Below are 22,206 nucleotides of genomic sequence, written 5' to 3' on the forward strand. Positions count from 1 at the left end.
CAGATATACTTCTTTCTGCTCCTCTGTCCATCCGTTCATCTCTGCCAGTAGCTCAAATTGTGCTCTATATGCTTCCCATCAAATTCCTGTGGCTTCCTTCGTACTAGATCACTCCTAGTACTGACATTCATATCTGGGATGTGACTTCTAATGGAACTGAATATGTCTGCATTCGGGTTTAGCTGCAGGGTCTGGAAGGGGCTTGTCATTGTCTGGGGCTGGTTAAGTCGATGGTTAATGTATCCTCCTTGTGTAAAAGACAATAGATCATCCTTTAATGTATCTAATTCGCTTTTAAATTTACTAATGTTTTCCATTTGTACTTCTTGTCACTGTTGTTGACTTTCCTGTAGTTGCTGCTGACTTTCTTCCTGTTTCCTTTCTTGTTCCAGTTGCCACTGCTGTAGTCTCTCTTCTTGTTTATTTTCTTTCTCCTCCAACAACTGCTGTAGTCTCTCTTCTTTATTTTGCTGTTCGAGCTGCCATTGTTGTAGGTTTTCTTGCCACTGCTGTAATATTTCTTCTTGTTTCTTTTCTTTTTCCTCTAACAACTGCTGTAATCTCTCGTTTATTTTGCTGTTCGAGCTGCCATTGTTGTAGGTTTTCTTGCCACTGCTGTAATCTTTCTTCTTGTTTCTTTTGCTGTTCTTGTATTGCTGCCATTAAGTCTGCTAGGCTGTAGTTTGATTTGCTGCTTCTCGTTTCCATTTTTTTTATCCCACTCTCTGACACCAATTTGTTACGTCTCCGTTCGCTAGTTAATATTCCGTAACTTCGTTCCGACGAAACTTTAGCGACACAAGTCCTTTCTTAATAAAACTGGTTTATTCTTTCCGAATACAACTTTACGATACACTTAATTTCAACAGTCTCACGTGGCCAACAATATTTTGTCCGCATACATTCAATTACTCATTACATTGTTGTCCCGTCACGTTGTGAACGTCTTATACATACAAGACTAACACATATCTGGTAAATGCTAGGGCATTCTTGAAGGAACAGGATATTTCTAGAAACAGGTGGCGTGATACTAGTCACGTGACCTCGCTGACGCAACAATACGTTTCAACTGTAAAAGGGTGGGAATAATTTAGTTTTAATAATGTTTTGTGCAAAACTAAGCAAAGGCTACCTATGTATAGCCGTCCTTTTTTCAACTGATAGAGAAGGCAGCTAGCCAAGAGAAATCCCTGCCAATTCTTGTCTGACCAAATAGTGAGATTTGAACGTCATTCTTATGAGTTCACCCACTGACCCCACGTGCAGAACCAATTTTTTGCGGCAATGGGACGCAAACCATGAACCCTCAAATTCACATTACAGTCACGCTAACCACTAGGTCAATTGAAATGGCAGTAAAATCTAGCATTATATACATTTTCTTCACTAGGATTTAACTGAATTTATTTTAAATTGTTCTTTCGAATTTAATCACAAAGCTACAAAAAGGTTATCTGCACATAGTTGTCCGTAATCTTAAATTGACAGACTAGAGGGAAGGTAACAAGTCATCAGTACCCACCCTCAACTCTTGTCCAATTGAACGGTGGAATTTGATTGTCACTGTTGTAATGCGCCCAAAATGTGAAGTGCATTTTTCAGCTGTGGAATGCTAATCAGGAATCCTTGGATTCACAATCTGGACTTGCTAGTTACTAAATCACACCCAGGCATTTGTTTATTTTGGTAACCAGACAAAATAAACCATGCAGTTATCAATAAAATGGCAAGACATGTTACGTAGTTTTAAATTTATATCTAATTTTATCTCTTTTTTTTTTTCACGAACATTAAACAGATATATATTTTGATTGAATAGTTCAAGAAATAAACAACTTACAATTGTTTGCTCAAAATACAGTCATTTATTTTGTCTTTTACATAAGTGTCAACCATACTGTGTGTGACTCCAAGTTAAAGTGCTACATCTGTATACACAGTACTTGTCCTGAAATTGTAACTAAGTAAAACAGTGGAAACAGTGACAAAAGATTAAGTATTAAGAAGTTTCATTACAGGATTAAGTCTTCCACACTATGAATGTTTTTAGTAATAAGTTTTACTTCCCATTTTCATCACCTGTATTTAACATAAAATCAGATAAAATGATTATTTGAAAAACATAACTATTTAAGTACAAAAAATCATACACGGCTACTCAATATTCAAAATCAAAACTATGAGAATATCGTTAAGTTGTATGTAAAATACTGGTAGATTTGAACTGATCCTGATTTCAATTTCCTTTAAGCTTTAAAGTTTTCTAATATTCACCTTTCCTCTTTACTTTAGGGTTCAAATTGTTCAAAAAGATTACAGAACTGATGTGGATGACATTTATGCCTCTAAAGTTCTGTATTGGTTTTCAGGGACCTGATAATGCTGATGAGCAGAAAAAAAGGTGACTTGTAATTCTTTTATCCTGTCAACCATAATAAACTACCCAAAAAATTCTATAAAACTATTAAAAAGTACTGCTTTAGGTTAGAATTTTATTATAAATTCATAATATTTAAAAGAAGAAATTGTAAGCTTAATAAATGCATACTAATAAAGTTAAAATGTAACAAATGAGAGGAATGTTTAAATATGCTAATGTGTTAAAAACAAACACTGGGATGTAGTACAATTATCGACCTAATCTTTGTTATAAAACTTACAAACACAAATATATGGCTGCTTACTTCTCTTGATATACATGTGTAGTTTATAGAATACATCGAGTAGGAATGTGCTACATTCATTAATGGTGGAAAGGCTCATATTTTGTGAAACATAATCTTATTTTTTTATTAACTCAAACAGTTTTCTTTTACAATCTAAAAGTCTGGAATTCTTTGTAAATCTACTACTCTGATAAAAGTCAATTTTCTAAAATGGTAGGAAGTATTTAACTATGATATTTGATAAAATAAGTACTCAAATTAAAGTTTGTAATTACATCTACATTATTTCCACATTATAATATTTTAAAAACGTTGTTACTTATAGCTAAAAGAAAAATTATATGTATTATTGCTTTATGCAAAATATTCTCAGTACAACAGTAAAAATACCCAAGATTCATCTCTTCTGTAAAATCCAAGGCACAAGTTAAAATATATTATCCTGCCAAGTGAAGTCCTTCATTACCAATTACCTTAAAGCACTTGCTATATTATGACATTTTTCAAAAAAATCAAACAAGAACACAACTTTCATACTTTTAAATTATTCAACATTTTAGGTTATTCAGAGAAATTAAATTAAAATTTTCACCAGTTTTATAAAAATGATCAATTTGACACATCAAGTGATCATTTTTCTGTGGTAATCAAATTTTTTTTCTATTTCCTGGGCTCATTATTGGATCTGACTAAGATCTTGCACACTAAGCATACTCTCTAGTAAATGAGTAAAAAGAGTTAACCCACTTTAACAATTCATACTACCACAATTAGTCAAATTCAATTTAAAATGAAAGCTTCATTTGTAATAAATTTTGGGTGATGATGGTAACACTGAATACCCTATAAAATAAAGCTTATATACTGATGTGGCTATTTTACAACTGCAAAGATTTTTGGAATGTAACAGATGATTATATTTTGTTGCTAATACTCCAAATTTATCATGAATGTTGTTTCAAAACATTTTTTTCAAAAACCATATCAAACTTCAAACTGTTTCCTCTGTTTGTGTTAAGTAACACAAGTTTCATCAAAACATTACATTCTAACTCCAACTTTCCAGCGTTCTTTTGATATTATTCAACTTCAGGGTTTCTTCTAAAATGTTATCCACTTTGTGTAAACAAAACAAAAAAAGGACATTCAAACTACTAGTGTTCTTCACTAGGAAGGAATGGATAAAATACGAGCTACAACTTAGTTTCTTAAACACAAGTTTTGTAAATATCAATTATGAGGACGATTAAATTCAGCAAGCTCTTAACAACCAATTTATAAACAATTGTGGCTAGAGCATGATAAAAATCACTGTATGGAAAAAAGAATAAAATGGTCATTTGACCAAAGTGTTGACAAGTTAATACTTTCTTACAATGATTTTTAATCTTTTTTTTACTATATTTTCAATTTTTATTAACCAATTTCTTTCACATTAAAAAAAATGTATACAAAAATCTGTTAAGAAAGAAAAGTATAAAAAATTATCTTGCTTCTAGTTAGACTGTTGATGTATTTTTGATACTAGCTAGGTTACGTATATAGATTTATTTAATAAAGCAACTGATAATCATTACTCTGTGGTTTTTGGTTGATTTTACTAATAAACACAAATTCATTTTTTATTTTCCTTTATCTTTATACTGAAACTCAAAGCTAAAAGTTTAAAACAGGAAATATAACCTAATGTTCTGAAATAATTTCATGCATCTTTTTCTGCTAAGATTACAGATTATGAAGTTAGGCATGAATGAATTTGTTCCTATGGTAATGGTGAGAATTTACAGTTTATTTAACCACTTCATAAAATTTCAATACGTATTTTTATTTCAGATAAATATCTGTTTTCAAATCATCTATGCCAGTGATTCTGAACGTGGGGCACACGCCCCACAGGGGGGCAATTTGAAAATGCTACAATAAGAAAAATTTTTATTTGTGTGTGAAATTTTGGTAAATTTCTAAATTGTACATTACATTATTATACATTTTAAACACCAAATTTGTTTTTATATTAAGAGGGCATCCAATTTTTTGAGATGTCGAGGTGGGGCATGGAGCAAAACAAGGTTAAGAACCATTGGTCTATGCCATAACTAACTGTCTGAAAGGATATGGCAGATGTAGTGTGGTTGATATATTATAACATATTCTTCTTTACTTCCATTCATAAGTTCTTAGAACAACTATAAATACTTTCAAACACAAAATTTCAACAAAACTTGAAAATAAGAAACTAATATTCAGAATTGTATACACAACATATATTAGAACTAGAACCATTTATTCCTGCAAAGGAAAACCCTCTCATTATTTTCAATTTTTATAATGTTTCTAAAAAAAATCATAAAATGGAAATATCAGAAATACAGCTTTTAACAGAACTTTACAAACACTTTATTTATTACATATAACATTTTCATCTCTAGGAATCTTTCAATATTACTAAATAGGTAGACTGTCTACAGCCTTTTTAGCTGCATCATCCAGATCATTGGCTGTCGTGATTGGAAGTCCACTTTCAGAGAGGATTCTTTTAGCTTCATCTACATTAGTACCTGAAGAGATGAGAAGAATATACATATACAATCTAGATCATATATTTATGTAATATATTAATACGTGTGATAGTCAGTTTAACACCCTTAACAACACCTAAAAATGCATTAAAACTATGTTTTCTTATAAACAGAGTACTGAAGTCTTAAAGAAAAAAAGAAAACTTCAAGTACTTTCACAATTATGAACATATTTCTTTTCATTTGCTTGTTTTTTTTAATATGATGTTCCTGCAACCCTACAAAAGCAAAACACTATAAACACATAGCGACTGGTTTTGGTTTGAGTGTACAAAAAGACATGTTTTTTGTGGTAGTTAAGACGAGAACATATATATTGTCTGAGTGTTTGCTTTAAGTGATGATTGTGACAGAAAGAATGGTGTTCATTCTATACATTTTGAATATGCATTCATTACATGTTAATCTATTTATTTTTTTATTTTTTCTACTAAAACTATGTAAAGTTTAAATTGCATTTTGGTATATTATTTAAGGATGCTCTGGAACTTAGGAATGTTTTTTTATTAAGTGTTCGTCAAATCCTACTACTCAGTCAGATAAAGAGTATCCTAAGAGTTGGCAGTAGATACTGTTGACTGTTTACAATTCCTTGAATCTATTAGTTTAAAATTAGGGATAGTAAAAGCTTGTACAATCGAGTAAACTTCAATAAATGATGTTGTGGGGAAGAAACATACAAATGCTTGATTTAAAAGTCCAATAATGAAAAAACTAAACTGAAATGGAATTTAGTTGATTTTAATCGTAATTTTCTTTGTAGCCATGTGTATTATTTCTGAAATATCACTGTACAAAAAAAAAAATATATTTAAATTCAAACAATTTTGAACAACTAAAAATCCTAGGCCTTAATTTTGGAAATTTAAACAGTACTATAAATCACTTACTTACAGGGCTATAAACTTGAAAGAGAAGTAACACAGATCAGAATTACATGGTAAACTTCACAAAACCCTCTTTAGAACTTAAGGTTATCTAAAAACTGATACTAAATGTGAACTCTAATATAAAAGGATCTTACAAAGTTTCTTAGTATTCAAATATCAATAGAATGAATACTATTCACCTCAGAGTAACATTCTTGGCAAACATACCAACGAGACAATGGAGCTGATAAGTTTATGGTCAACAGAGGGTGCTATTTGGTCATTAAGACCACTATGTCAACAATGGCTTGCATCTGTGGAACAACAAAACATACAGCTGAATTAAGCTGTCTAATGATAAAAATGGCTACACGCTGCTTGATGATAACTGTTGAGTCAGTCAAAGTAACAGGTGCTAATGGCCAAAAATCAAGTTTGTCAACCATATTGACAAGGTGGCCATGATGAGCAGATAGCATCCACTGTTGATCACAGATTCATGACCTTCATTGTCTCATTGGTATATCCAAAAATAAGTATTGCACTATGAACAACATTATTAATCTTATTGATATTCAAATACACTAAGAAACTATAAGAACCCTGTATATGTATGCATGTATAGTGTTTCATAACACTTAGTGGTTTTCCTGTAATTTACCAAACTGTATTGTTACTAGTTATTTTAAGTAGAAAACAAAAGCTTTTCAATAACCTATAGTGTTTTATAAAAGCTTAATTTTCCATCAGCAATAAAATCCAGAGAAAATGTCAGGGTTGTACCACTTTCAATGTCATCTAGCAAGCACTGATTGCAACACATGATAACATGAGAATAAATTTGGTCAAATATTTTTTGAAATATGAAGGGCACCCAGCTTTCTTAGGCGAATTACAGAAGGGGTTAATATGTACTTGGAACATTAAATGTAACAGTTAAACCTAGTACATCAAAAACACAAAATGAAATAATTTTCAGAATTAACTGTAAAAACAAACCAATAAACGATTTTAAATTATCAGACTATATTTCTGATCAAAATACTTCCTCACCTTCTAATCTCACCACTAATGGAACTTTCAGACCAATACTTTTACATGCATTGGTGATTCCATTAGCTATAGTAGCACAGTTTACTATTCCACCAAAGATGTTCACCAATATGGCTTTTACCTATTAAAAAAAGATAGTCAATTGTGTAAATAAAACAACTAATATTCACTTACTTTGTGATTAAAGTGAAGTTGACTACCTTGCCTATCTGAATATGATAGTTAAAAGTTTCAAAATGGCATGATAATTACACGGTGGGACATAATTAAGTTTACCAAAGACATTTTCAGCTCACTTATTTCTTTATTTAATTTCTTAATTCTTGTTCATTTTGAGCAAAAACATCTGTCATTCAACATTACAAACTCTTTAAACACTTTTTAAAAAAAAAAAAGTGTTTTATAAAATAACGTAAAACTTGTTCAATCATCTTTGTGCAGTTGCAGTAACAATACATTATATTTTGTATAGCACACTTTATAAGCATTGGCAGAACTTATGGCTTATTTAAAGATTTTTAATACAGAAAAATAATTGATAAATATAAAAAGTAATGGTACAAAAACTTCTTATCAAGTATATGGAAAGAACCAGAAAGCAATTTAACAACAAATAAATAGAAAAAAAGAGTATATTATTATAGTTCATATATAATAAACATATGAATGTAATGTAAGAAGTGTAAATTACTATAATTCTCAAGCAGTGTGTTATGTATGTAATTGTTTGTACAGTAGACCTTAGACTACAATATATATATATATAAATTTATGTTAAGATAGTGGGTTAAAGTACAATAGGTGGTGCCTAGTGTATAATTTACATCACTAACCCTACATGACATCTACTTGTACATCTGTGATGTGCTATAAAACCTACTACATGTTCGAACCCTCTTTTCCTACATCATTGGCAGAAGGATCTCAAAATTTTCTAGTGGTTACATTATATTCTGTGTAGTGTAGTTCATATTACAAAATTATGTGACTATCATATATGTTCAACAGGATAACTTGGTTACACAAAAACCTTTGAGTAAGTCCTGGGACATCTGTGACATTTACTTCTGTAGCTGTATATCACTATTTAGTCCTGATTAACTTGAAAAAAGGAAAAGATTCAGCTATAGTTTTACATGCAAAAAAAAAGGTTCTCTCTTTCTATCATCCCAGAAAAAATCAAACCAGTGAGTTTTATAGAAGGCCTAAGGTTTATCCCAAAGAAATTTTGAATGCCTGTAAAGTATATTCTGTATGTATACATCCATAAAGATGAATAAATTACATGACTAAAAGCAGTAGGCCTAAAAATGTTGCACAATCGATTTTTAAGTGCTACTACAAGGTGAAAGAAAACGATGTCGCAAAACAAAGGATTATACCATGAAATCAGTTCAAATCATGACCTTTTAGTTGCTTTGAAACAAAAAAGTGTCTCACACAAGGAATCTTTGTTGTTGTTGTTGCAGTGAAGAGATTAAAAAGTACCATCTTCCAACAGCTAAGTTGTATAGTTGCTTTAGCAAGCTAAGAACATGAATTTTGGGACATGCCAATTACTATAATGTATTCTCTGAGAGATCAACCAGAAAATGTTAAAACAAAGCTTAATTTTGATTAAGAGGGACTCAAACTTCATCATTTAAAAACTTTACAAATTGGCATCCTGAGAATGGGGATTCCAATATCTCTTTCTAATCTATTAATGATAACCTTTAAAACTGAACTGCAAAGGAGAAATTTATAAAACTCGGAAACAGGTTTACTTCATTATCATGTGCATTGGTGTTGTAGTCTGATGGTGAATTAATTTTATTAAGACCCAAAAAGGATTTATAACAAGTGAGATAAATATACTGATTCACAACCCAGAACCATACTAAAGAGCCCTCTCTCAGTACTGTGCTACTTGTACATCAATCCTGATTAGTTTAATTTACAAGGTAGAGAGGTTTAGCACCTGCCAAAGTACAGGATCTCCTCTACCAAGTCATGGAATCCTGTTGTAGCATGTGTTGTCAGTGAACTTGCACACAACATGAAGCCACCACATTTCCAAACTAACAAGCATAGGGGTCAGCCAGTTAACATAAGCCACTTTAATATTCAAAAGTCTTGATTTTGGATTTTTTTCTCATTTCTTTAAACTAATCTGGACAATAAAACAAAAACAGATTTGCTAAAGATACTCAAAAGTACATAAAGAAACGTCTACGAACAAGCTCACTAGACAAATTATCCACACCAACAAATCCTAGATGTTCTCTCACTACTAAATATGTCTTTCAAACAATTTTAATGATTCATAATTTTTTCAAGTAGTTAGATAATACAATTGGATATAAAATGAAAGGATTAATTTACTTTGTTTAATAGATTTTTAACTGAAAATTATGAAAAACTGTTAATCTAAAGATAAAAGCAGTAAAGAAAAAAATTAGAGGTGAAAAAATATTCTTGAATTCATTTTCATATAATACAGTCAGGATCTTACGGTTTTCTAATTGTTGTAAATTCAGTTTTCTATAGATACATGGAAAGAACTAACCAAGATGCAATTTTCAAAATCATAAATACTCTTGTATTCTCTATAGTGGTTTAATTAACAAATATAAAACCTATCAAAGTTTAACTGTACAGAAAAAGATATCTATAACCACTAATGATAATTAAAAAATTTATTTAATAAAAAATCTTAGCTTTCTGCTTCTTTACTTGTATTTGAAGAAACATTTATTTTACATGAAATATTAAGATATGCAACTTATGTAATCACTGTTGTGTAAGTAAGGTGTTTACATAGTTAATGCTAGATATGAGTGTTGAACTAGATTCTGAACAAATTTAACTAATAGAATTCTATTATCTTCTTTCAGTGAAAGTTAAATAGTTTATATTGTTTTATTACTTTATCACACCAACTTACCCTAGTACCTTATTGTTCATACTGTTTTATTATTTTATCCCACTAACATATCCTAGTACCTTATTGTTCATACTGTTTTATTACTTTATCACACTAACCTATCCTAGTATCTTATTGTTCATACTGTTTTATTACTTTATCACACTAACCTATCCTAGTATCTTATTGTTCATACTGTTTTATTACTTTATCCCACTAACCTATCCTAGTACCTTATTGTTCACACTGTTTTATTACTTTATCACACTAACCTATCCTAGTACCTTATTGTTCATACTGTTTTATTACTTTATCACACTAACCTATCCTAGTATCTTATTGTTCATACTGTTTTATTACTTTATCACACTAACCTATCCTAGTATCTTATTGTTCATACTGTTTTATTACTTTATCACACTAACCTATCCTAGTATCTTATTGTTCATACTGTTTTATTACTTTATCACACCAATCTATCCTAGTATCTTATTGTTCATACTGTTTTATTACTTTATCACACCAACTTACCCTAGTATCTTATTGTTCATACTGTTTTAATATTTTATCACACCAACCTACCCTAGTATCTTGTGTAAGTATTCTGAAGGCATGGTATACTTGGTCCTCTTGGACTCCTCCACCAACATCAAGAAAGTTAGCTGGAGCTCCTCCATACAGTTTAATGATATCCATAGTGGCCATTGCAAGCCCAGCACCATTAACTGTACAACCAAATATTATGACATTTGAGATAATTTTATGAAACTCATCCACAGTGAAATAAGTTATAATGAACATTATGACACCATTCACTCTATAACTTACTCTTTTCTACTTCCTAATGTAGTTCTTTATCATTGTTAATTCAATGGTATGTATACTTAATTAACTTGAAATGATAGATCCAGTAAAGTAACTATTATATAATATTTTCATAGTTAATTATTTTAACTCTGTAAAACAAACAGGGACTTTTTTTTATAAGAGGAAAAATATCAATTAAAAACTGATCCACACAACAAATTTACAAAACTTTTTATGACCTCAATCTCTTTTATTAACATTCAGCTGGAATAAAACTGATATTCAATAGGGACACAGAGAATTGTAAAAAACAACAACAACATTTGACCACCAGCTCAGCCAATCAAGTAGTGAGAGAACAAGTGACACATCTCAGCTTTAGGTATTATCTGTAACAAAACTCATAATTCATATTCTGCCAATAATAAAGATGCTGGTGAAGTAAGTTTTATAATTTCTAATGTTTTACATTGAACTGTGTTAGAATAAGAATACAGGTATCTTATAAAACTTTCAACGCTTGCTCAAGTAAGACCATTCCTTGTACTTGACTAGAAATCTACTTTTTTGAAGATTTAAAAGTGAAATAATTGTGTATGTGTGTATGTTTAGGTATGAGTCTTATTAGGAACTCTTTTACAGGTAAATAATTTGTCACTGTCATAAATCATTTAGAATATTACATGTTTTGCAGTCAGTTAGCTAGAACTTGAAAAGTTAAGCAAATAAAAAATAATCTGTTTTGCCTGGATATATAGATCATATTTTAATTTCATAGAAATAAAAGTGGAAACTGGGAAAAGTAAATAAAATTCCTACCTAGACAAGCTATGTTTCCATCCATTCCTATATAATTAATACTATATTTAGTGGCTTCAACTTCCCGAGGGTCACTCTCAGACGAGTCTTCCATTGCAAAGATTTCCTTCTGACGAAACATTGCATTGTCGTCAAAGTTGATTTTGGCATCAAAACAAACCACTAAAACACAGAATAAAGGCATTTACACATTAGCCATTAGGTTTAATTATAAAAACTGTTAAGCTGTTTTATGGATCTTTTACCATGATACATGAAATTCAATAGGGTGTTTAAACAACCAACTTTACACTTTTAACTTGAATTTCAGTACACACTTCATCCTGACAGTGTTAATTGTATTTTAAAGTCAACCTTAATGAGTGTGTCATAATATCTAGGCATGTACATGATTTGTTTAAAATTACATTAGTCATAACTTCCATTTTTTGCTATAATATATTCAATATCAAACAAGGGAAATTTCTGTTGGAGAAAACTCCAAAAATGTGGAACCACCAAAGTGAAAGTTACTACGTTTGAGATGGTACATTTTGCTTCCTTAAGTTTTTCACTGCCGTGGACATATACATATATATATGACATGCTATACAACCTTTATTTTAACCTTGAAAGAAGTAAAATGGTTTAAGAAATAGAATGGTTTAAGATCAGTAATTTTATAATTAATTAAAAAAAAAAAATCTTACATATTAATTTTCAAATTTTGGAATAGATGACTAATTATTTTATTTAATACTTCTTAAAATCCGAGAAGATAATCTTCTGTGAAATATTTCAATCAATTCTCTTTAAAAGCATTACATGTAGATATGACATATTGTAAGATATAATTATACAACACCATATAAACTTGGCACTAGGAGAGTTGTTTTTCTATTAACGTGGCAGTGAAAGAGTTAATTACAGGCTAATAATGATACAGCCAAAGACTTTAATTGGGGTGCATGAGATTAGTCTAATGTTGAAGAAGGCATGTCGACTATAATTTTAAATTTAGTATTTTATAATTTTGTTGTTGTCTTTTAAAGTTAAGCACAAAGTTACACAATGGGCTATCTGTGCTCTGCCCTCCATGGGTATTGAAGCCCGGTTCCTAGCATTGTTAGTCCGCTAGGGGGTGCATGTACAAATACAAAATGTGGCAAGCTTTTACTAATCTGTACAAATGTGTTGTAAACAAAAATTATCAGATGTGTTACATAAGTATCTGTACTCAAGATACATCTGTGAATTGACCACCTCAGTCTAACTCAAACTCTGATAACTTGGAGTACCAGGTGATGTTCATGCAAATAATACAAATACTTTTGTCCATTGCACAGTTTGCATAACATCTAGAACCTCTGAATGCATATCCATTTTTTTCAGTATCTCTGTATATTGTAATAGTGGATCTGATTTTAGAATATACAAGGATGCTCTCCTCTACATGAACTGTCATTAAATCAGCAATGTAGGGTTAAGGTTAAATGACTAATTGGTAATTCTGACATTAAATTTACCCTATCATATTGAATGGCACTCAATATGACCCCCTCCTCACACACACTCGTGTACATAGGATTAATCTGTTTAACAAGAGGCCATACATCCTGAATAGATGTTGAAAGCTTTTATACGATAAACTGTTTAATTTGAACCTACAAGCTGTAGTTATTCAACTTTGTGAAAACTTTTAACAACAATACCTCGTCCATCTGGCGTTTCTCCAAAGGGATTAATCTCCACTTGTGTAGCATCAACTTTGAGAAATAATTCATAAAGTTTCTTTATTTGATTTGCAGCCTAACAAAAGAAAATGCATAAGTAATTTTATATGTATATTCAATATTTACTAAAAACAATTTTTAGTGCTGTATCATTCTATCAAATAAATTACAGATAGTATTAGGATATATAATTATCAACAGAAAACCTAATGACATTGTTGTAACAAAATTAGTTTTCTAAATCTCTGTTTCATTAAAAACTGTACTACAGTTACAACGTTTACAAATTGTCTGTATCATTAACATTTTTTGTAAATTGCATTTCACTTACAGTATCATATTGTACTGTTTAATGAATTAACACAAACACAAATACACAAGACTCAAGGATTTATTTGAATTTACTGACTGAGGAAAAAATAAGCATTTCCGTATATATAAATAGTAGATTTTTTTCACACCTGGTCCCTTAGTTCTTCTTTAAACTCCAAATTTTCAGCAAGTTTTCTTGCTTGTTCATTGGATAGACCTTTCACAATATCAACTGATTCCTAAAAAAAAAAATAACAAAGATAACAGAACACAAACCTTATAGCAATTTCTTAGTACAAATTGTAAAATAGAAAATGTATGATAAATCTTAGCATTCGTGTAATTCTGATGATGTCAGTATTTTAATTTCTATCGTATATCACATATCTTAAACATTTACATACTAGTTTAATGATATTCACAAAGTCATGCAAAATATTCATATATAAAACATAATATACAGTGAGTATTTGGAAACATATGTTGAAAGTATGTGATTTAACACAGAATACAAAATTTCACTAAAGTTTAAAACAGAAAAATATTTAAATTTTTCAAAATGAAGTTGTTGCAATATATATGAAATAGAGCTGGGCAATTAATTTGGTTACCTATGAGCATCGGCTACATCTATTAGTATCACATATGATAATCAATTAATCAAAATTACGATTCAACCACTTAGTACCACAAAACTTATCCCAAGAACTAAGAGCTCATAACTTAAGTTAACTTGAACCTATTACTATTAGTAATCTCATAAGTCACTGCCATATATATAGAATATTTCTGACTTATAATCAATATCACGAAGTATAATATCATACACTTTGAGCACTTAAAGACATTTTGAAACAACGTTTTAACTTTTTATATAAAGTTAATAAACTTTATTAACCAAAAACAAATCTCAGATACCTTAAAAAGATATTACTAGTTTTGTCCTAAGCCCACATTAGGTGTCAGCTAATTTATTTAATACATATTTTATTGTTGGAAAGTAAATTATTTTTCAACACATAGAATTCATGAGATTTGACCAAACATACTGATTACTGATGTTCATAAAAAAACAAAAACAATATCAGAGCTTGCTAGATAGTATACTTATTTTAAATATTTTTCAAACATAACAACAGATCAATTAATCACCAAAAAAGTTTGACCATTAAAAAATTATTACTTTTTTTTTTACATCTATAGAGCTATGATATTTATTTTATTTTTCTATGAACATCAGTATTATTGGTCAAATATTGTGTATTCTTGAAATGTTATTAAAAATAATTTTCTTTCCAACAATAAAAGATATATTCATTTAACAGACAAAATTATTCACACTTTATTTCTTAGGGTAATAATTTATTAACTTAATATAAAAAGTTATTTCACACTATCACACATCAATGGGGTCAGTTAATGTGATTGACCTTGTAACCACAAGGTAACCATCAGTTTTCATACTATAATTTTTGATATGTTTTGTGCATCTTCACAAAATTTGTATATGAGAAATAAGATTTTTAATTAAGCATTTTTATTAAAGATTAATCTGCAATTATATTTTATCAGAGTTTTGCCTGCTCTGATTGCAAAGTGATTTTCATGTTACGATGAAAAATACTTTTCTTCAGTTGAAAATTTTCAAATTTCATTTGCATAATCTCTTAAAACCTCATATATAAATATCAAACCTTTTGTTCAGTAAAACTTTATATTTTATCTGTTATTTTCTTTACCCTAACTCTATATGGATTCAGTAGATTTCACTGACCTTGTTACCACCATAACAAATACGAAATAAATGTAAATTACCTTTTTTCTTTCTAAAATGACTACAGACTGTGACAGAAAATTACAATTTGTTTATCCTAGATAACTTAAGGCTTATAACAGTATACAACTGTTAACATTTAATTTTATTGTTTTATTGCCCTTTGAACATTTCTAACTAATAATCCAACCACACAAGTTGTAATTTGTTCAGCAAATGCATAGCTCACGTTACTGTATTGATTGACATAATGCAAAAACCTGGTGAATAATTATTATTTTTCACTATCTTACCTAATGAAACCTTATCTGATCTACAAGTTTCTAATTTTTACATTTCAGTTACTTTTATAACCATAAATAAAAAATATACCTAAAGTACAAGAAATACAGTACTGACCTCATTTTTTGCTGTCGGTTGCCGATAAAATTTAAATCTACTTTTTATATAATGATGGTACTTCTACACTAAATAATTTTTATTGAGTTAAGTAATGCACCTAAAAACATAGAATAACAGCATGCACAAAGTAACAATGTCCTATAGTTATTATAATTCAGCTGACTTTACACTTTGGACAAGAGAGGCTTAAATTAAGACCTAGAGAACGAACGTTACGATTCTCATACTATGGGAGATTTAGGATTTTTTAAAAATAATTTCTTATAAAATTAAGAACTAAAACTTATATAATATTAAAGTTTGATTTATTACTTATGTATTGATGCCAAGTTTATTCATTTAGGTTGGTAATAAAGTAGCTTTAATGTGCCTCTGTAGAAGTTCATGACATTCACACTTTGACCTACCTGTTACAAGAGGGTAAAGTCCAATTTAAAACTGGAAAATTTAACATCTTGTCTATTTAACATTTTAAGGTAGAAGAAAAATTAAATAATAAAAACTTAATGAAAACCTTAAATATAAGCTCTGGATTGGTCTGTGCTACTTCCTCAATGTCCACACCTCCAGCTGGACTGGCCACTATGACTGGTCCACTAGTCTCTCTGTCCATTAAAACTGCCAAGTATGTTTCTCTCTCAATGTCTAGGGCTTCTGCTATCATTACCTGAAAACAGTTTCATAAAAATTTAGTTTTTATTTCCCAAACATGATATTTTTCAAAACATTTTACTAAGAAAATAATTACTGAGTTAATTCAAGTAAAATTTTCTATATTTTACACATTTCCAAAAGCATTAAGTACACCATACATATATTTAAAAAAAAAAAATACACAGTTTATTACAAACTAACTGGAGTACCCGTCCCCTGGATAGAAGTTATGTAAATTCATGATTAACGAAAGGTTATCTTAGGACATGAAAAGTTGCTTCCCTTATATGTAATTGTAAAAACACCCAAAAAACTGCAAAACGTAAAATGTGAAACTGCAATTGTGCATGTATCTCCGCATGGACCCAACAAACCTGCATGCCAAATTTGGTGAAGATTCATCAATAGGGAGCGAAGTAGTGGTAAAAAAATGCAAAAACACCCATAAAAACTGAAAATTTGTTTTTATCTCCCCAAGAACCCAATGAACCTCCATATTAAATTTGGTGAAGATCTATCTACAGGAGGTGAGGCAAAACTGAAAATTTGAATGTACCCCCCCCTGATGGCACACCTTATTTTCCTCACTCTCACCATTGCCTATTTTTGTTAATCCCAAAGATGGGTGCTTTACTTAATTTTTTTCTTCCAGTTTATAACAACTACTTTATAATTTGTTCTTTTATTTCTTCTGCTTTAATTATTATCTTCATCACACAGCATTTTGCTGTAATTTCAGATATTCCTCAAGGTTATGGAATGTTTTTCCTTGCACCCTACTCCAATAATAGGTATTTTTCAGGGTGCATACAAAGTGGAAGTTAGAATTTTCATACACTGAAAATGTATTTCTGATAAATATCTCCTCTCACAAAATAGCTTTCTTGATTAGTACTACCATCTATCGACATAAATTTTCAACACTCTGCCACTAGTCTTTCACCTCCCACTTCTGCATAACCACATACAAATGATCATGCAGCAACTCTCTACGAATAGGAGTGTAACACTACTCCTATCATAACCAGTGCCCTCTTCACAGCTGAACTCGTTAATCATGAAGTGTAAGATGGAAGGCTTGTGTCGGAGCATCGAAAATTTGCACTGATAGACAGCAGTACTAATCAAGAAAACTATTTTGCGAGAAGAGGTAAGATATCGTATCAGAACTTTAATTTTCTCTGACTTTTCCAGCTGAAAAGTGTCATTTTTGGGCAGTGGAAAATGATAATCCAAGCAACCAGCACTTACTCCTAAACATTAAACTGACCACATTTAGAAAGTTCTATCATTGAACATGATTCATAATTGAAATCTAAGTCTGTGGAGCCATTGGACACAAAATCATTTATAATTCTATTAGTCCATTGCCTGAGGTGGCATTAGTCTCTCTGTTTTTCTTCTTCTCTACACCTAACATCTTCTTCATTGCATGCTCACCAGGGATACTGATTTAGTTCATTAATATGGATGAAACACAGTTTTCCAATGAAATGCAGAACCAAAGAAACTCTTCTCCATATGACTTCAATAGTCCATGCATTTTTAAGACAATGGGGTCAAGAAAAGAAACCCAATGGCTGGGATGGGACAACGAACGATATTTATTCCCCTAAACTAAAGAGAGAGAGAGAGATAAAAGGAAACAAATTATCAGGAACAAAAAATCAAAGCAGAAGGTTGAGGAGAATTAAGAAATTTAAAAGTCTTCATTTATCTGAAGTTAGGCTAGCAAGCGTAGGCAGTGATGAAAGAGAAAACAAAAATCTCTCAACAGTAAAATTATAATCAAAATGTGTGGAAGCCACAAAGGATATAAAAAACTAAAAGAAGATTTCCAATACCACAAGAAATGATCAGTGTGTAACAGATTATCTGAAGAAAGTGTGAAAAAATAAAGAAGTGGAACATCCAGGTTCCAGTCTAATACATAAAGAGGGATTAGAAATTTTCACTGGTTCTGAACCTAACTCCAAACAAAACAATTCTACCAAATCATGAACGAAATTTGAGGAAGAATAAAACTAAAGGCATCCAAATCAACAATGTAATGGTTTACAACACAGGAGCTGGAAATATCTTTCAATAAATTGTCTTTCAAGAGAAATCAAACAGGCAATATTAGATACAAACATCATGACCTTAATTCTACATTGTTAGAAAGAAGTGCAGATAACAATGCTACGAATCATGAAGAGAAAAGCCAGAAAAGGTAAAAGTAGCAACAACAGAAGGACAAGTTCTTGATAAGGCAAACTATAATTAAGTGTATAAGATAAGTGACTGAACACATTTAGTTGTTGTATATGCAATATGAAGATAATAAAAGGAAGAGAATATACAGAGATAAGCAAAAAAGTTTAATTTTTAGAAAAAAAATAACAGTAAAAAATAAATTATCGTGAGATTTGTTTGAATTTAATAATAAATATTAAATGAATGATAGTCTGTGCTTCACATCCAAACTATATTTTGAAGTTAATGTGGTTGAGTATGAGTGTTTGAAGTTAATTTACTGAAGTTGTTTAGTTCCTCAACTACAAATGTTTTCCAAAAAAGTAAAATAACCTACATGTAATTAAAAAATTGGTTGTGTTAATATAAATAAATGTAAAGTAAATAAATAACAGTATCTTAACAAGATGTAATTTTAACTTAATACCAAATCCCAATAATGATATGCAAGAAATCACAATCACACTTTAATATATCTTCTCTTATGCTTCAAAGTATTTTCAATAAAATAGGTTTACCTTTCTAACAAGTACTCCATTTGCAGTCGTTTGTTTGGTTACTAGTTTATGTCCAAGCATTTGTTCTACAATTGGTGTTACTTCTTTAGGGCTGTATAAAATTTGTAAACAAATATTTCTACTACTCTTTTAACTTGCAAACTAACTCTGAAAACTTTTCAAAAGATGATTATCACAGTTTGTTTTGAATTATAAAGCATTTACTTAAATATAACCTACATACTTTTAGATGTGAAAGGACAATAAACTGATTTAAAGTGCCCTATAACATCTGGAAGAGCTTTTATTCCTAAACTGTTTAGTAAACAGAATAAAAAATAACCTCTTAATAATAGATACTGTAGAATTTTATAAACAGCTAGAGAAATATATTCTTTTCTACACACAAACTGTACACATACCTAAATATCTCACTACATACTAAAAAGGTATTTTAGTATAACTGAGAATTACAAGCAATCATTGAAGAAGGGGTTACATTTCTGAAGACATCAAAATAATCAAGATGATGTACAAATATAAGAAACACACAGAAGAATAATGAATAAATCAAGTCCCTCTATGTGTTTTTCTCTTTCTTGAGTGTGTAGAAAAGAAACTACAGAGACAAAACATCATTCTGTAAAAAAATACATCAGAACTAAATAACAGCTTCATGTTCCTCTGCAGTAAATTATAGAAGCTAGAATTAAGGAATGTAGCAAATGTGTATATCACACAAAGTTGCTCATTACTGTGTTTATGTTTCTAGGAAGTTCACAATCTCAAATTTCTTAATGTTTCACAGGTGTATGTAAATACATATTCAAATCATTTTTAATTGAAACAATAATGAAATTACTAAAGTTTAAATTAAATACTAAGAAAAAACACACACACTGAAGTCTCACATAAATTACTAGATATAAAGACACTGTTGACTGGGGGCTTGTATAAGTATGCAGTTCATCACATATTGTGTACTTCTAATTTGTTGATGTGCAGTTCTAAATTACTTAATGCACATTTTAGAAAGGGTAATTTCATGCTTTCTGGTAAAAATTAAATATTCTGTTACAAAGAACTTGTACGGTGCCTCATCTTGGTCCTGGCTGGAGCCTCTACATTGAAACACTACTCAGCAGCTTTTTGGAACTAACACAGCATGAGATGCAATGGTCATATTAGGAACAAAACATCAAACAGACATTGTTATGGTGTATATGCCTTTTACACAAAATAACAACTGTTGTTGTTGTATCTCAGATGCCTGAAGAGCTCTGGATTGAGCAAAATACATAATTGACAATGGATACAACATATACAGTGCTGTTCGAATACGTTATTATACACTCTTCTAATTCTTGAAAATCCTTAAGGGACTAGATAAAGAATGTAGTGATTAAAAATTTAATAGGCTTAATACTAATGTCTTATGACAAGTATAACTATAATCATACAGACATGTTCACACTTCCTCGTTTTAGTTTACAGTATGCTTTGCTGCTGTATGTTACACATCCTATAATAAAAATTGAACAACTGTGTGATTCTGAAAAATACCAATGAACTAGAAGAATTGAACTTACTTTGTTGTTAACTTTACTCCACCTTGTAGCCCACTGGAGAAAGTACCTTTACCACGACCACCTGCTAGGATCTGAGCCTTAATAACAAACTCTCTAACATCTAAAACAAAATTTTAAAAAAGCCAATAAATTATGTAACTGTAAGCAACAAACAAGTTTCCAATCATTTGTACAAAACCAAATTGTATAAGGAAGTGAAATAATTCTTTTTAACTTCACTTTGTGTAGAACACTTAGTGTAGTAGACTAAATTACTGTTTTTATTCCAAGTAATAAATATGATAAATAGAAGATACGAGGTATAGCGTAACTCATTTTATTCATAAACAGCAGAAAATTTACAGAAATAAACAGCAGAAAAAGAGCTTCCTTCTCAAATGACAGATAAAACAGAGGCAAAAATCTATAATGCAGTTAAAATTTTCAATAGACTGCTCCTGCCATATTTTTGGATTGGGATGACATTTTAGTTCATACTAAGACTCTTTCAGGTCACTGTTTTGTGTATTTTTGTTGAGAGTGCAGATCTGTTGCAGAGCTTTTGTTTGAGTTCTGCAAATGTTGTCATTTGTAGGACATTTGAAGAAAGTAGTTGTCAATGGACTGTTTATTGTGTGATGTTATCACTGTGGCTTTGTTTTCAAGGAGAGTGGATGCCGAACACATTGCTGACCAACAGGCTTTGGTCTTGATTGAGAGTTTGATTGGTACATTTTGAAATAAAAAAAAAGCTTTGATTTTTTCTTAAATTTTCCTTTGTTGAGCTGCTTCTAAGATTTGGTATCTTAATTCTGATAATATGTTTGGAATATTTATGTTATTACACCCTTTGTGATCGCGCCAATTTCTCCCCTATGTGTGTATAACTGCAAAAGCAGTGAACATTGTAACTGAATTGTTTGTTTGAAATTCACAGTTATTAAACTTTCATTAATATGTTCCTGAGAGATTATGAACTTGACTGTTGAACTCTGGCAATTCTGTTTTAACCAAACACCAGGCAAGATACCGAATAAACTAAAAAAAACCCTTCTACATCCAAATACAACCAACTCTCACTTGAGGCCAAAATCTACAGGTCTAGAAATCTTGCACACAAAACAACTACAATGATGATGTCCTGAAATAAAGAGCTCCTCTCTTAAGGTAGCACTAACCCTTAAAACTGGGCAAATTTATGTAACACTGACCCTTAAAACTGGGCAAATTTACATACTGAAGAAATACTGTTAAACACTTCTTATAACCTTGAAGTTGAGCACAAAACAAAAGTATCGAACTGGTATATTTAAGTGTTTCACACTCACTAAAAATAAACCTATCATTCTAT

General features: G+C 30.4%; 1 protein-coding gene across 1 annotated transcript in view; it reads right to left on the bottom strand.

The window, feature by feature from the left end:
* Positions 1–1,848: 1,848 nt before the first annotated feature.
* The window catches only part of LOC106468482 (succinate--CoA ligase [GDP-forming] subunit beta, mitochondrial-like), a 25,838-nt gene continuing 5,480 nt past the window's right edge, over positions 1,849–22,206 (bottom strand). The window contains exons 3-11 of the mRNA XM_013928911.2: positions 20,877–20,976; positions 19,309–19,399; positions 16,416–16,568; positions 13,875–13,964; positions 13,393–13,489; positions 11,702–11,863; positions 10,658–10,800; positions 7,171–7,291; positions 1,849–5,227 (exon numbers count right to left, since the gene is read on the bottom strand). Coding sequence (XP_013784365.1) covers positions 5,115–5,227; positions 7,171–7,291; positions 10,658–10,800; positions 11,702–11,863; positions 13,393–13,489; positions 13,875–13,964; positions 16,416–16,568; positions 19,309–19,399; positions 20,877–20,976 — 1,070 coding nt within the window. The 3' untranslated portion in view covers positions 1,849–5,114. The remainder of the gene's footprint in view (positions 5,228–7,170; positions 7,292–10,657; positions 10,801–11,701; positions 11,864–13,392; positions 13,490–13,874; positions 13,965–16,415; positions 16,569–19,308; positions 19,400–20,876; positions 20,977–22,206) is intronic.

The sequence above is a fragment of the Limulus polyphemus genome, unplaced genomic scaffold (assembly GCF_000517525.1).
Source record: "Limulus polyphemus unplaced genomic scaffold, Limulus_polyphemus-2.1.2 Scaffold3021, whole genome shotgun sequence".
Taxonomy (NCBI): Eukaryota; Metazoa; Arthropoda; class Merostomata; order Xiphosura; family Limulidae; genus Limulus; species Limulus polyphemus.